The 13767-nt window shown below is 39.5% G+C and overlaps 1 protein-coding gene across 1 annotated transcript; it reads left to right on the forward strand.

Annotated features, from left to right (window-relative positions):
- The first annotated feature begins 7954 nt into the window (after positions 1-7954).
- On the forward strand, positions 7955-8203 carry LOC133131495 (cytochrome c oxidase assembly factor 4 homolog, mitochondrial-like). The gene has a single exon (XM_061246878.1). It carries the CDS (start codon positions 7955-7957, stop codon positions 8201-8203), a length of 249 nt encoding a protein of 82 aa, XP_061102862.1.
- Positions 8204-13767: the final 5564 nt, after the last annotated feature.

The raw sequence follows: 13767 nt of genomic DNA on the forward strand, positions 1-13767 counted from the left end.
GACAGGATATGGATGACATTTGATCGTCCTGCAATCTCCCAGAAAGTTCAGTAATGGATCTACTACTAATTATTGCTGCTAAATATTTTTGTCTATTATCTCCATAAAGCAGTTATACAGTGTATGGCAAACAATTGTACTTTATAGATTTAAGTTTTGATTGTAAATCAAAATGAAATCAAAAAATGAGTTTTTCAGGGCATAAATAAGTGTAATGTTCTTGACTGTCCAAGTCAATCACCCGTCCTGAATCCAACTAACATGTGTTTCACTTGCTGAAGACAAGACTGAAGGGAAAACATCCCAGAAACAAACAGGAACTGAAGATGGATGCAGTACAGGCCTGGCAGAGCATCATCAGGGAAAATACTACCCAGCAGCTGCTGGTATCTCTGATTCTCAGACTTCAGGCAGTCATGAAATGCAAAGGACTTGCAACCAAGTACAACACATGAAATATATATATATATTTCAGATATTTCAGTTTCAGTTTTTATTTTATTTTATTTATTTAATTTATTTATACATTTTTTCCTCCTCTAAAATGAGGGACTATATATAGAAAGGGCTGTAATTCCTACACGGATCACCCAATATGGAGGCAAATACCTCAAATTGAAAATTGTCTTTTTCATTGTCTGACATCAAAAACCAATGTGAGTACAGAGCCAAAACAATAAAAATATTATCAATGTCCCAATACATTTTCATATACATTGAAATTGTATTGTACCATTTATTCCACGCACTGTCCCAAATTGTCTGTTATTTGTCTTCATGCTGGCTGGCTGGGAGGCTTTTTGTTGGTGGGCACAGTTTGCCTTAAATGAAATCTACGCTGCTTTTTGACTGTTGCCGTACAGCACATTTTTCCTCCCAAATCTGCCACACCTCACTGAGTAGCACATCCCTGTCCAGTGAAGGTGCTATCAGCCCCACTGTAGTGATATTACATGTATTCCTGAGACTGATCTGAATCCAGTTTTGTGCAGCTCTGGATAATAATGTCTGCTGTAATGTAATGTAATTCCACTGTGAAACGATGGTGATGCAACAGTAGCGCTATGCAGTAACTTATGTTCACTGAAGTACCTATAATAAATATTAAGATCCATACTATTATTCCATTAAATTATGTACATTTGGCATGTATTTCTGAGTATTTCCCGAGTATTCTCCAAAGGATGGTACAATAATGTTTAATCATGCCCTGAACTGGTAAAAGGTGGTGTGCATTATCATGACTCTGAATGCCCCTGTATCTGCAGACTATAGACAGTGGAGCACCCTCACTCCATCTGGTAACCACATGGAGCTTACATGGTTACAGTCTCCTGTCTTGTAGTTTACTTGAATTCACTTTAAAATTGTCTCAAGCATGTTTTTACATTTGAACTGCATGTTTGAGTTTACTATACATTCTAGTAGGCATCACAGGTAAATTCCCAAACATGCAGAATCTATTTTAATGGGGCCGAAACTAAGTGAGAACTTTATTAGGTAGATGTTTACACCAGCTTGTTAATACAAATATTTAATCAGGCAGTCATGTGGCAGCAACTAAATGCATAAAAGCATGCAGATATGGTCAAGAGGTTTCTCAGAACAAATGTCAGAATGGGGAATAAATGGGGAATAAAAGTGACCGTGGAGTGATTATTGATCCCAGACAGGGTGGTTTGAGTATCTTAAAAACCGCTGATTTACAACAGTGGAAAAGCATCTCTAAAATGTCAAACCTCTAAGTGGACAGGCTACAGCAGCAGGAGACAAATATGTTGAATAGATACCAAATAAAGAGCTGAGTGAGTGTATCTGGTACATTGCATTTGATGCAGTCGAAGAGACATTAATTACCAATATGCTAATTATTCTTGATTAAAAATGAATTAACAGTCTTTTCAATTTATTTCTCAGATCCGGATAAACCAAATATCTGTCTATAGTCTGCAGACCGATGTTTTGCCATGGGGTCTTGACTCACCAGCATAGCACAGTAAATGTGCATTGTGTGCGCATACTGTCATATAGACTTCAGCGCTATACGCATGTTATTACAGCCGAACGGAGAGACGTTTCTGATGCAGTTAATGATGCAGTAAATCTCCTCAATTCACTAAGAAAATGGTTGATTTTAGCATATGAAGAGAGTGATCGTGCCTCACGTGACCGAGCGCCACATTATCCAGCATGCGCATCACAGGCCCCTGCACTTTATGTCTCTCCTGTACTCTTCCCTCCATTAATCTCTCACTAGCGTCCCTGTTGTAAAAGGTAATTTTCAATTTAAATGCAACTGGCCCTGTTCTTTTACACTGTGGCTGTGTTTACGCCAGCACTGAAGCCAAAAGAAGGATTGGGCACTTGGTGTTAGAGGGGTGGGGGGTGCGGCCTTTATTCATGAATACTACAGCCTTGCTGTCCCCACCAATTCCATTCTCTATGAAATCTACCCTTTGCCATTTGTCTGTGACAGACTCATATATAACACACTGAAGCCGCCTGCATGCAATTTACTGTGCACACTGATCAGTGTGCCACCACCTATCGCCCCGCTCTACTTTCACTGCAAGAATTATGGATTGTGTTAAGGGGCTGTGACCTTTCACCACGGTTAAGACTTCCAGTTATCCCAGATAAATTACGCTGCTTCCCCTAACAATTTTGCATTGGAAAAAACAAAAGAAAACAGTCAGCTCTGTCATGGCCTTTTTTTCAGATTGCATGTGTGCGTGTGTGTAAGTGTGTGTGTGTGTGTGTGTGTGTGTGTTTATTGATGACAATTACTGCCTTTGTGTTTATTTGATATTGTATTTTTATGTGATGTCCATGTTTCAGTTTTGCTGACTTTTATTTTGTTATGTTAGAACCCCACTGGCTCCGTTCTGGCAGAGTTTCTCATCAGCCTGGAGCTGAGCTTTGCAAATGAAATCTAGTGAGCCATTTCGCTCAGTTCAGCAAGAACATGCTCCAGCTCAGATTCACCTCTTCAAAAAACGATTTGGCACTTGAACCAAGAGCTTATTTTCTCTTGGTCATATTTGCATGTGACTGGCCAGACATTGAAATCTGTGGAGGTAAAACATGTATTTTCCATCTTACAAGTTAACTTATGCTACTTTTAAACAAAATGCACTTTTAGCTGAATGTACATGTGAACAATATGCTAATAATAAAAGACAGAAATATGATATATCAGATATCCATATAACAATGACAACCTGATAACAACATGGGAATATTTTATAGACACATAGATAAAATAAGACACAATGTATCAAAAAATGGATTAGACGAAGCAGGAGACAATAATCCCCTGGAGCAATGCAGGGTTAAGGGCCTTGCTCAAGGGCCCAACGGTTGTGTGGATTTCATTGTGGCTACACTGGGGATCCAACCACTGACCTTGCGGGCCCCAGTCATTTACCTTAACCACTATGCTACAGGCTGCCCTAAAAATGCCCTAAAATGGAATTGCTGGTGTAATATGTACTTTATTTTGTGAAAATGAAAACACAAGAATAACCCCAGAAACAAACAAAGTAATAGAGCACAATTACATGAAAATCAAAATGAGCCTGTTCATTATTAAAGTAATTAAACAAATGTGCCCCAAAATATGTCATAAATAGCTAAATCCATTACATTACTGGCCTTTAGCAGATTTTCATATCCAGAACAACTTACAGTACACAACTTTTGCATCTTTACATAGTATCCATTTATACAGCTGGATATACACTCAGTGAGCACTTTATTGTACACCAGCTTGTTAATGCAAGTATTTATTCAGCCAATCACAAGGCAGCAATTAAATGCATAAAAGCATACAGATGTGGTCAAGAGGTTCATCTGTTGTTCAACCCAAATGTTAGAATGGGGAAGAAACGTGTTCTAAGTGACTTTGACTGCGGAATGATTGTAGGTGCTAGACAGGGTGGTTTGAGTATCTCAGAAATGGCTGATCTCCTGGGATTTTCACACACATTAGAGTTTGCAGAGAATGGTGCGCAAAACTAAAAACATGCAGTGAGCAGCAGTTCTGTGGCCAAAAACATACTGTTAATAAGAGAGGTCAGAGGAGAAGGGCCAGACTGGTGAAAGTTGACAGGAAGGTGACAGTAACGACAATAACCACACATTACAACAATAGTATGCAGACGTGGTATGCATCTCTGAACACACAATGTATCGAACCTCCAAGTGAATAGGCTACAGCAGCAGAAGACCAATATGTCAAAAAATAGGTGTAATAAATACCTTATAAAGTGCTCACTGAGTGTAAAGTATACACTGATGCAATACAGCTTAGATCTTGTTCAAGGGCACAATGCAAGTATTCTACCAGCAAAGTAAATCTGTAACCATTGCAAACACATTTCCTGTTGCCCTCAATATAGAATTATTTTTTTCAACATTTAAAATCAATTGATAAAGTTTGCTTAATTCAATAAAGCTTTTCAGTGGACAATTACTGCTGTCTAATTCATATTTAACACTTCAATGAGACAGAATTGTCTTGTACTACAATATGCTAATAAAGTTAGATACTATGCTTATGACAAGGAGAATATAAAAAAATTGAATAGCCAGAATATGAGCTTGATCACTTGGTATAGAGATGTAATTGCATATTTTCATAGAAGAGATACTGTAGATTCTAATATTTAATTGGAATTAATACCCACCCCCCAGCCCAAACAATTGGCAAAAAATTATTCAAAATGTAAATTTATTGAGCAAGCCTACCCAATTTCCACGGCTGGCAAATATAGGCTGAGTGCTTTGGAGTACATTTTCTTTATTTTGCAAGCAAGGATTAGCTTTGTTCTGTGTGGAAGTGTGGAAGTGTATATACATATTTATAACATATTACACTTCAAAACACTGACGCATTTCATTTTGTATAGTGATCAGCAAAAAATGTGGAATTGAATTATAAAAAATGTACCTCCACAACCACCTCATTCCACTCCTATTCTGAAGCTTATTAGTTTGGATCAGCTGTGTTTGTGTCGGTGTGGTGAGTGTCTACACATAATTGAAATAAATAGGACCAATTTGCAGATACTTTCTGCCTGATTTATGTGGCTGATAGAATGAAGAATAATTAGGAGGGAAGGAGGGAGTCTATAGAAAATGAATGGGCAAGAGAATGGACGCTTGCTGAAGAGCAAAGTGAAAACGCTGCTTCAAGCAAAACAAATCATTTAAAACCTGTCATAGCTGAGTGTCGGAACTTCATGCTGCAGTGAAAATGTGTTCCAAAGGGTTTCGGCGCTGAAAATCAGTTCCAAAGGCTTTAGACCTCCCTCAGCAGCTCCCTGCTGTGTCTGGAGCTGTTTTATCGCTCGCTTTCCTGTCCAGTACAGAGCTCTGAGCCCTCTGCACACCAGTCACATGACCCCCGAGGCTTCAGAATGAAGGTCATGTGACACGAGTGCAGCATTTCTGACACAGACTGAGCAGATCCTCTGTGCCTGGGAAGGGAGATCAGGTTGTGTACTCAGCAACTAAAAGCAGCATGCACAAATATTGACACAGCGCAAAGCAAGACAGAAAACAGCTGACAGAAATAAAACCATTTATCTGTCAGCTGTCACTCTCTCCAAAATATTCTCTGGAACAGCTCAAATTAATATTAGTCAGCACAAGGTGATTTAAAATATGTATGTGTAAACCTCCCAACCTGGTGAATTATATTGCATTTCCAGATCATCATAACAGCATACATTCGATATACTACTTCCTGTATAAAAATCCAATCAGTTGTGAAAATGCAGGGCTTGTGAAACATGCAAGTCCATCAAAGTGTCAAACCTTCCTGAATCACAGTACATAAAGGGAATAATACACTATTTACAATGAAGCTTTCTTTTGCTTTGCATAATTTGACATCATAGTCAGTCTGTACCTGAGGTACCAAATAAGTACCTGAGCCTGTGTGTGTGTGTGTGTGTGTGTGTGCGTGCGTGCGTATGTACTGACATCATCAATCGTTCTGAGTCCTGGGGTACAGTTTTATGAAATGAACAATGCTCCTGAAAAGGTTTGAGGCATTATTTTTGATATTGACTCTCTGATTGATAGCCCTGTTGAGAAACTACATTAGCCTCTTCCCTTTCTTCACTTTATAGATCGCAGAATCCTTGAAATAGTCTCACTCATGTATTTAATGTGTTTGCTTTTGTGTGTGTATTTGTGTGTGTGTGTGTGTGTGTGTGTGTGTGCGTGGTGAGTGATTGTAAGTGTGAATGTGCGTGTGTGTGTGTATGTATATGTTTGTGTGTGTGTACACCTGTATGCACCTGTGTGTGTATGTGTCTGTATTTGTGCGCGCACACCTGTATGCATGCATACTGTATGTGTGTGTGTGTGTTCTGTTCCCAGTATGTTTAAAGCTTAATGAAAAGTCATTCTCCACACTGGCTGGAGACATGACATCATCGATATAGTGTTAGCGAAACACCAGTGCTGAGTAAGCCTTGCTTGAGCTCGGTAGAGGCCTTGCAAGAGAACCCAGAGGATATAACAACGCTCCAGAGAAATGCGTTCAAGGCAAAATCTTACATTTTAAAGTCAACCGAAGATCATTTGATAATGACCTTTGCTTTCAAAGGGCTCATCAGCATAAACAAATATATATGTAAGTGCAGTGGCATTTTCTTCATTCAGATGAGTCATGGCTACCACTCTAAAGATGCTCATAATTGCCACAGTTACCAACTTCCTGTGAATTTTAACCATCACATATTGTTTTTGTCCAGGACACAGAATGTGCCACAATAATGTACCACAGAGGTAGAGGTTATATGGGCACAATAATGAACAAATAATTATTTTTAAAAAGTTCAAATAAGTAAAGAACAAAAAGATGTCAGATGTACTTGTATTTCACAAAGACTGTATACGCAGCACACAAGCAAACAATAACATGATTATGGATTCATATGATAATGTATTATTTAAAAAGAGCATCTGGAAGCTTCAGATTTCTCCAGGAAGCCAATTAGTAGGATTACATCTATTGCAATAAAAAACACAATATGATTTGGTAATGTTGTTGGAAGTGTATGAACTTGCCAGCTGCAGTGTGAGATAAGGAGTCCGGAAAGGCACCTTTCCCAAACACTTGTTTACCTGCCATATCATTCCTTACCAATTGTCAGTGAGAAATTGCATATTTTTCTCCAGTCTGCTTTGCTGCTGAAAGGGAAATGAAAAAAAAGGACATAACTGCAACACTGAATCTGTCCATGCAAGAACACGAGTTGTCAGAAGGAAGGGTCTGTTTAGTTTTGTTTTCCCTGTTTCATATACCGTCTCAGTACTGTCGACAGAAACCACAAGGCTATGAATAGCCATTTAAATCAGTTTTTATTGTTTATACGTGTTTTGTGTTATTGCAGCCTGCTTGTAGTGTGCTCTGTGTGGGATCAGTTGTTGGGTTGTTCCTGAACATTGTCCTATTTCAGTTATAATCTATAAGCATTACATTTTCATGGGTTAAAATCAAAGCAATGCAGTAAATGTGATCACCTCTAAAATTTGATAAACAAAAACTGTTGACTGGGTTTGAATAACGCATTTGAAGTTGGTTGCTATTGAAGAAGAAGAAGAAGAAGAAGAAGAAGAAGAAGAAGAAGAAGAAGAAGAAGAAGAAGAAGAAGAAGAAGAAGAAGAAGAAGAAGAAGAAGAAGAAGAAGAAGAAGAAGAAGAAGAAGAAGAAGAAGAAGAAGAAGAAGAAGAAGAAGAAGAAGAAGAAGAAGAAGAAGAAGAAGAAGAAATAGTAGTAGCAGTACTAGCAGTAGTAGTAGTAGTAGTAGTAGTAGCACTAGCAGTAGTAGTAACACACTTCCTTGTCCTTTCCCTAAATCTTCTCCCGTGGTGGAGGGCATTCTCAGACTGTGATACACGAACTCAAAACTAGAAGCGAAAAGCGAATCGAGTTGTAATGGCGTCGTCGTCCTCCTCGCCACACGACCGCAGCAGACTGAGCGAGGATGAGGAGGACCCGGTCGACCAGATGATCTCCAGGACGGGATGCGCGGAGCTCCATTACGCTGTGCAGGAGTGCATGGCAGAGCACCAGGACTGGCGGAAGTGCCAGCCCCAGGTGCAGGCCTTTAAGGAGTGCATGTTGACATTCCAGAGAGCAAGGAAGGAGCAACTCGCCAAGCAGAAACCAGCACAGGTCAATTAGTAGACCTGACATCGTGTCTGAAACTACCGTTTTTCTTTCTTGTGGCTTTGCTCAGTGGTGTAAAATTTTTTGGCATGCTATATACCAATAGTTTTCATATGGCCTTTTCTTCTGCGTGGCGGCCTGTAGCGTAGTGGTTAAGGTAAATGACTGGGACACGTAAGGTGGCTGGTTCTAATCCCGGTGTAGCCACAATAAGATCCGCACAGCCGTTGGGCCCTTGAGCAAGGCCCTTAACCCTACACTGCTCCAGGGGAGGATTGTCTCCTGCTTAGTCTAATCAACTGTACGTCGCTCTGGATAAGAGCGTCTGCCAAATGCCAATAATGTAATGTAATGTAGTAGTAGTAATAGCAGTAGTAGTACTAGTAGTAGCCGTAGTAGCAGTAGTAGCAGTAGCAGTAGTAGCAGTAGTAGTAGTAGCAGCAGTAGTAGTAGTAGTAGCAGTAGCAGTAGCAGTAGTAGTAGTAGTAGCAGTAGCAGTAGCAGTAGTAGTAGTAGTAGTAGTAGTAGTAGTAGCATTAGTAGTAGTAGTAGCAGTAGTAGTAGTAGTAGCAAAAGTAGTAGTAGTAGCAGCAGCAGTAGCAGCAGCAGCAGTGGTAGTATTTTCAGTATTGCTATAAAACACCCCCAGGGGAAGGTGATGGATATATAATTATCATAATTAAGCAGTCTATAAAAAACTTATAGCATTTAAATTATTACTTGTGGTAGATAGAAGGTATCTTCCATTTGTAGATTCAGTTTCTGGCATACTTGGACAGATGAGACTATTTTCAAGAGAAATGGCAAAGACATACAGTACCTGGGAGCAGCAGGTTGGTGATTCAAAATGAGCTTTAAGTTTCTATTCGTTTTCATTGTTTCTTGACCATGAGTATGACCAATGAACAATTGAGTTGTGACTTCTCAAAAATGGCAAAGTAGTGACATTTTAAAGCTATTCTTCTCAGTATAATATAAACCATCGGGTGTGCAAATTAGCTAAATAAATAAACAAATAAATAAACACAACCACTTTGTGTAAATTATTTGTGTGACTATCCTGCTTTGATTTTTCATTCTTGCATTATCATAATATCACAAGAATAAGATGAAAAAGGCGTGTCTGATATTAAAGCCTTTGTTCATATAGAACCCAGGATATATATTTGTCAGACTGTAATGCATCATTTATATAAAAACATATTTTCCCAGCATTTATATTCATGCATGCAGACGAATGCTACATGTTTCATGCTCTCTGGATATGTGCTTCTGCTAAATGGCCTTTATAAAATCATTTTGGTTTGGTTTATTATTTGAAAAAATTAACTGAAAAATGGTTTTTGTTCTCTTTTGCTACAAAATAGCAAAATAATTTGGGAAAACTTAACTGCATTGCTACCTTGAACTTGTTAGTATATATACAATACAGAACAAGGGAAAAAGGCATTTTTTCAAAATACTCATACTATTTACAGTATATTTATTTTCCAGGTGAATTACTTGGATTATAAAAAATGTACATCTGATTGAAATAGTCTAATATTGCCCCCATGGGAATTAGAAAATCAATGATATAATTTGTCTGTGGAACAATATCTCCCAGAGATCTGATGAGGGACCGTGGTTGTGTCCACCACAGAAAGGGCTGGATTAATTCACAGTGAATGACATCTTTTTCACAGCTGCAGTTATTGGGCCTCCGGTGTAAATGGATTAAACCATTCAGGCATGCTGAATTAAACTGCAATTCCCACAGCAGAATTGCTACCTGAAAATATGAATAACACTCATTAGGAAAAAGGTCCTCTTCCTGAAGAGACGAAAAAGCATTTTATAGTTTCAGCTGTACACGCCATATCATAACATAGCTTTTTGTCATTTTTTTCCCTGCTTTCCTCCAAATTCTTGCCAGGTTCATCAATGTATTTACTTAAATGTATTCCAGGCATCCACAATCTTCTGTGCTGCCCATTTCACTTTCAGAACAGACAGCTCTTGCTCATTTTGATAAGGTATCAGTGCTCGTATAACAGTTGTATAATATGAGCTGGAAGGGAAAGCTTCTTAATTTGAAGGAATCACATTTTATTGCCAAAGACCACTCCATCACATCAGCACTCTGAGAAATGATTCAAATGTTAATAAATAATGGCCATGGCAGCACTGCACTTGCACGGGCAATCTACCTTTAATTAATATGCAATTATTCATGGACTTGAAGCCATTAAACTTTTAAACTCAATTTTGTAGAGAGAACACAAAGCCCTTCCCTCAGCCACGAGGAGCAGAGTTGGATTCAGTCTCTGCCAGTGTGCCCAGAGGAGTGTGTAAACAGATGGCGCTCCTCACACCCGAGCTGTGAGCTGTGATTTGGACAAACACGCTTAGTTCTGAATATCCGGTGTGTGCCACCTCCAGAGAAAGGCCACAGTGTCCAGGCACCAGGTGCGCTGAGGCAGCCAACAGTCCGCGGTGAGCGGCCGCTCCGTGATTACGAGGGACAAGATCACTACGACCCCGTGCAATCCTCCTGCTGCCAGCGCACATCTGACACTGCGATCAGGGGGCAATCAGAGCAGCGGATAATCTGCCCTTGAAAAGTGTTCTGATCCAGTTAAAGGGCATGGGAATGTAACAGAGTGAACGGCAGCTGAATGACTGCTTTTGCTTATAGGGTCTGACCAGCTCGGGCAGGGAGTACATGGCAGCAGGCGTATGCTCAAAGCTGATCAAAGAGCAAATCTAGTGGGGCTATATAAAAGCTGAAGACACTTCCAGCGTATGTGACAAGGAAGGTTTAGAAAAACATGGTGTCGTGACTACTCTTAAGGTGGCAATATTGCCTTCAGTGAATACTATGTACAGTTAAATAAAGGTCTCCTGATGTGTTGCTCATTCAGTCTTCCCATCCTGCATGCAGGTAGTTTGCAACTCTCATATCATATTATGCCCCTCAGGTCCATTACTTGTCGTATCCCCTCATCATTACAGTGAATAATGGTGAATGCAATGTTCCTCTTATTATTGCAGCTTTTCTGCTTTTACCACCGCTTTTCAAAAAAAGCTAAAACATAACCATTTGACCACTGCACAGGGTCACGCATCATGAAAGGCATTACATTTGCAGAATTCATTGTTTGTTTCGTTGCATTTCGTTTATTTGGCAGGTGCTCTTCTCCAGAGCCATTCTCAATGAAAGAGAACATAAGTGCATCCACCTGAGTTATGTGAGCAACAGCCACAGACATGGCCAACAACATGCCCAAATGGTCGAATGTAAGTGCAACATCAATCAAGCATTATTGCAGGTCAACTTACATCAACCTCGAACCATAGGTTGGTAGATTAGGTGTGAAATTGTATGAGACCGAGAGTGTGTTCTGGCAAATAAGGAAAGAGGAATTGGATGTAGTTGCATGATTCATGGGCACGTCCTCCATGGTGGTCTGCAGCTAGACTCCCCCAGTCCAGGCAAAGCTGCCACTACAGTTACTGCCACACTTCAAGGGTCCTACTTAATAGCATACTAACAGCTAATTTAGCAGTGCGGCACTCAGCTATTCAGCTGCTTAATCTAATGAATGCCACTTCTATGGAAACTAAACACCACTGCTATGGAAACATGCCCAACTAATTAGCAAAATAATATAAGTCAAACCCGCACTAACAGCATCAAAAGCACAGTCTAATACCACTGCCTGCTAAAATTTCACAATAAACTAACAGAGTAACACAAAGGTTAAAGTAACTACAATAGTTACTTGAGTAAAGCTGCAAACTCAACACTACAAGTAGCTACTAAGAAATGTATTTAGCTTTATCTAGAAGAAAACTTTATCTAGAAGAAAACCTCTGAAATGCACTCTGTTACTCAGTTGTTCAATGAGCTGATTTTAAAAATCTGCTGTGGAAACTAAGCATTATGGAAAATGCCCAGCAAAAACTAGCAAAACAATACAAACTAAAACTGCACGAATGGTGTCAAAAGCATAAACAAAGTTACACAATGTAAACAATAGCCACAATAGTTACTTCAGTTGGTTCAGAGTAATTTCTCTTGATCAGAATCTAAAAGCTTTCAGAACTTCCAAATAGGTCCATTATATGGCATCCCTTTGATGTGAAGTGAAATATGCTCGCTTTACAGTATATGGGCAGCCATATTGCCTATGGCCAATTTCTGCTAATGCCATTTCTCTTCTGTAATTTTCAGTTTCCTCCGGGTTCATAAGCTTTATATAAAACTACCAATGTATGGTGCAAGGTAAACAGTATATACCATAATATGCCTTTGATAATTACATTAAAATATGCAGTCTCACACTGGGAAGCAGCCCCCTGGTCTCTGCCTTATATGGGCCCCTAATGTCACAGGGTTACAAACACCTGATTTCACATTCTTTCTTTAATATTTCAAATTAAAACAGGCTTGTTGATAGTGTACCTTCACTGTGATGTCAGTGTATTTATTCTCTTTAAAGACACAGGGGGACACAGAGAGGGTTACACACAGAGATGGGATCACAGTGCATAGTATAGTACCAATGGCAGGGGACCAAACCCCTGGCAGGGGAATTCATAAATGGGTTGACAGTCTACTGCCCCGTGGACTGTACCACATGGTCTCCATATTAAACAATGCTTAATGTTTAACATGCATTGAGGTCTGTAAGCCAGGACAGTTACACCATCTCCAGTATTAACTCGCTCCCATGGGAAGATGTTTCCTGGGAGCAGATTAATCCTATTTTCCTGAAGTACCAGTCAGTATAAGTGTAAAGTGAATAGTGTAGAACAAAGGAGCCACATTTTCTAAAATGGATGACTGTCTTGCAAATCATTTTCCTGGATTTAATGTACTGTATATTAAATTGTAAAGGTGTCTCAAATAAGGCCACAGACATGAACAGAGCTGTCAGATTGTCTCCAGGCAGCAAGGAGATGGAAGGTCTTCATCTGGCACACACTTAGGTACATTTTTCTTCTTCAAGGATCAGATTTCCCAAATGTACCTTGAAAATACAGTAATGTTCTCTTTGAGTACAAATGAGTACATTTTCCAAGCAATATTCAATTAAATGAATTATATATAAGGTGCAACATTGGCTCAGGCAGTAAGAGCAGTCGGAAGGTTGCCAGATCAATCCCACCCTGGGTGTGTTGAAGTGTCCCTGAGCAAGACACCTAACCCCTAAATGCTCCTGACAAGCTGGTTGATACCTTACATGGCAGCCAGTCGCTGTTGGTGTGTGCATGAATGGGTGAATGAGAAGCATCAATTGTACAGCACTTTGGATAAAGGCGCTATACAAATGCTAAACATTTATACCATATCTACCACTGGCTAGTGGTAGAATTTTATGTACCAATACTGTAGGGTACCACCCTAGTGACAAACATTTGTACCTTTTGATAACTTTATTTCTGAGAGTGTATTTGATGGATGTAAACTAGCAGGAATTAAGTCAGTTGCCAAGATAGTGGTTCCCAAACCGGTTCCTGGAGATCTACTAGCCGATAGGTTTTCACACCAACCCTCACCAAGCACACCTCATTCAGCGGGTAAAGATCTGTTT

This window comes from Conger conger, chromosome 6 (genome assembly GCF_963514075.1).
Source record: "Conger conger chromosome 6, fConCon1.1, whole genome shotgun sequence".
NCBI classification, from domain to species: Eukaryota; Metazoa; Chordata; class Actinopteri; order Anguilliformes; family Congridae; genus Conger; species Conger conger.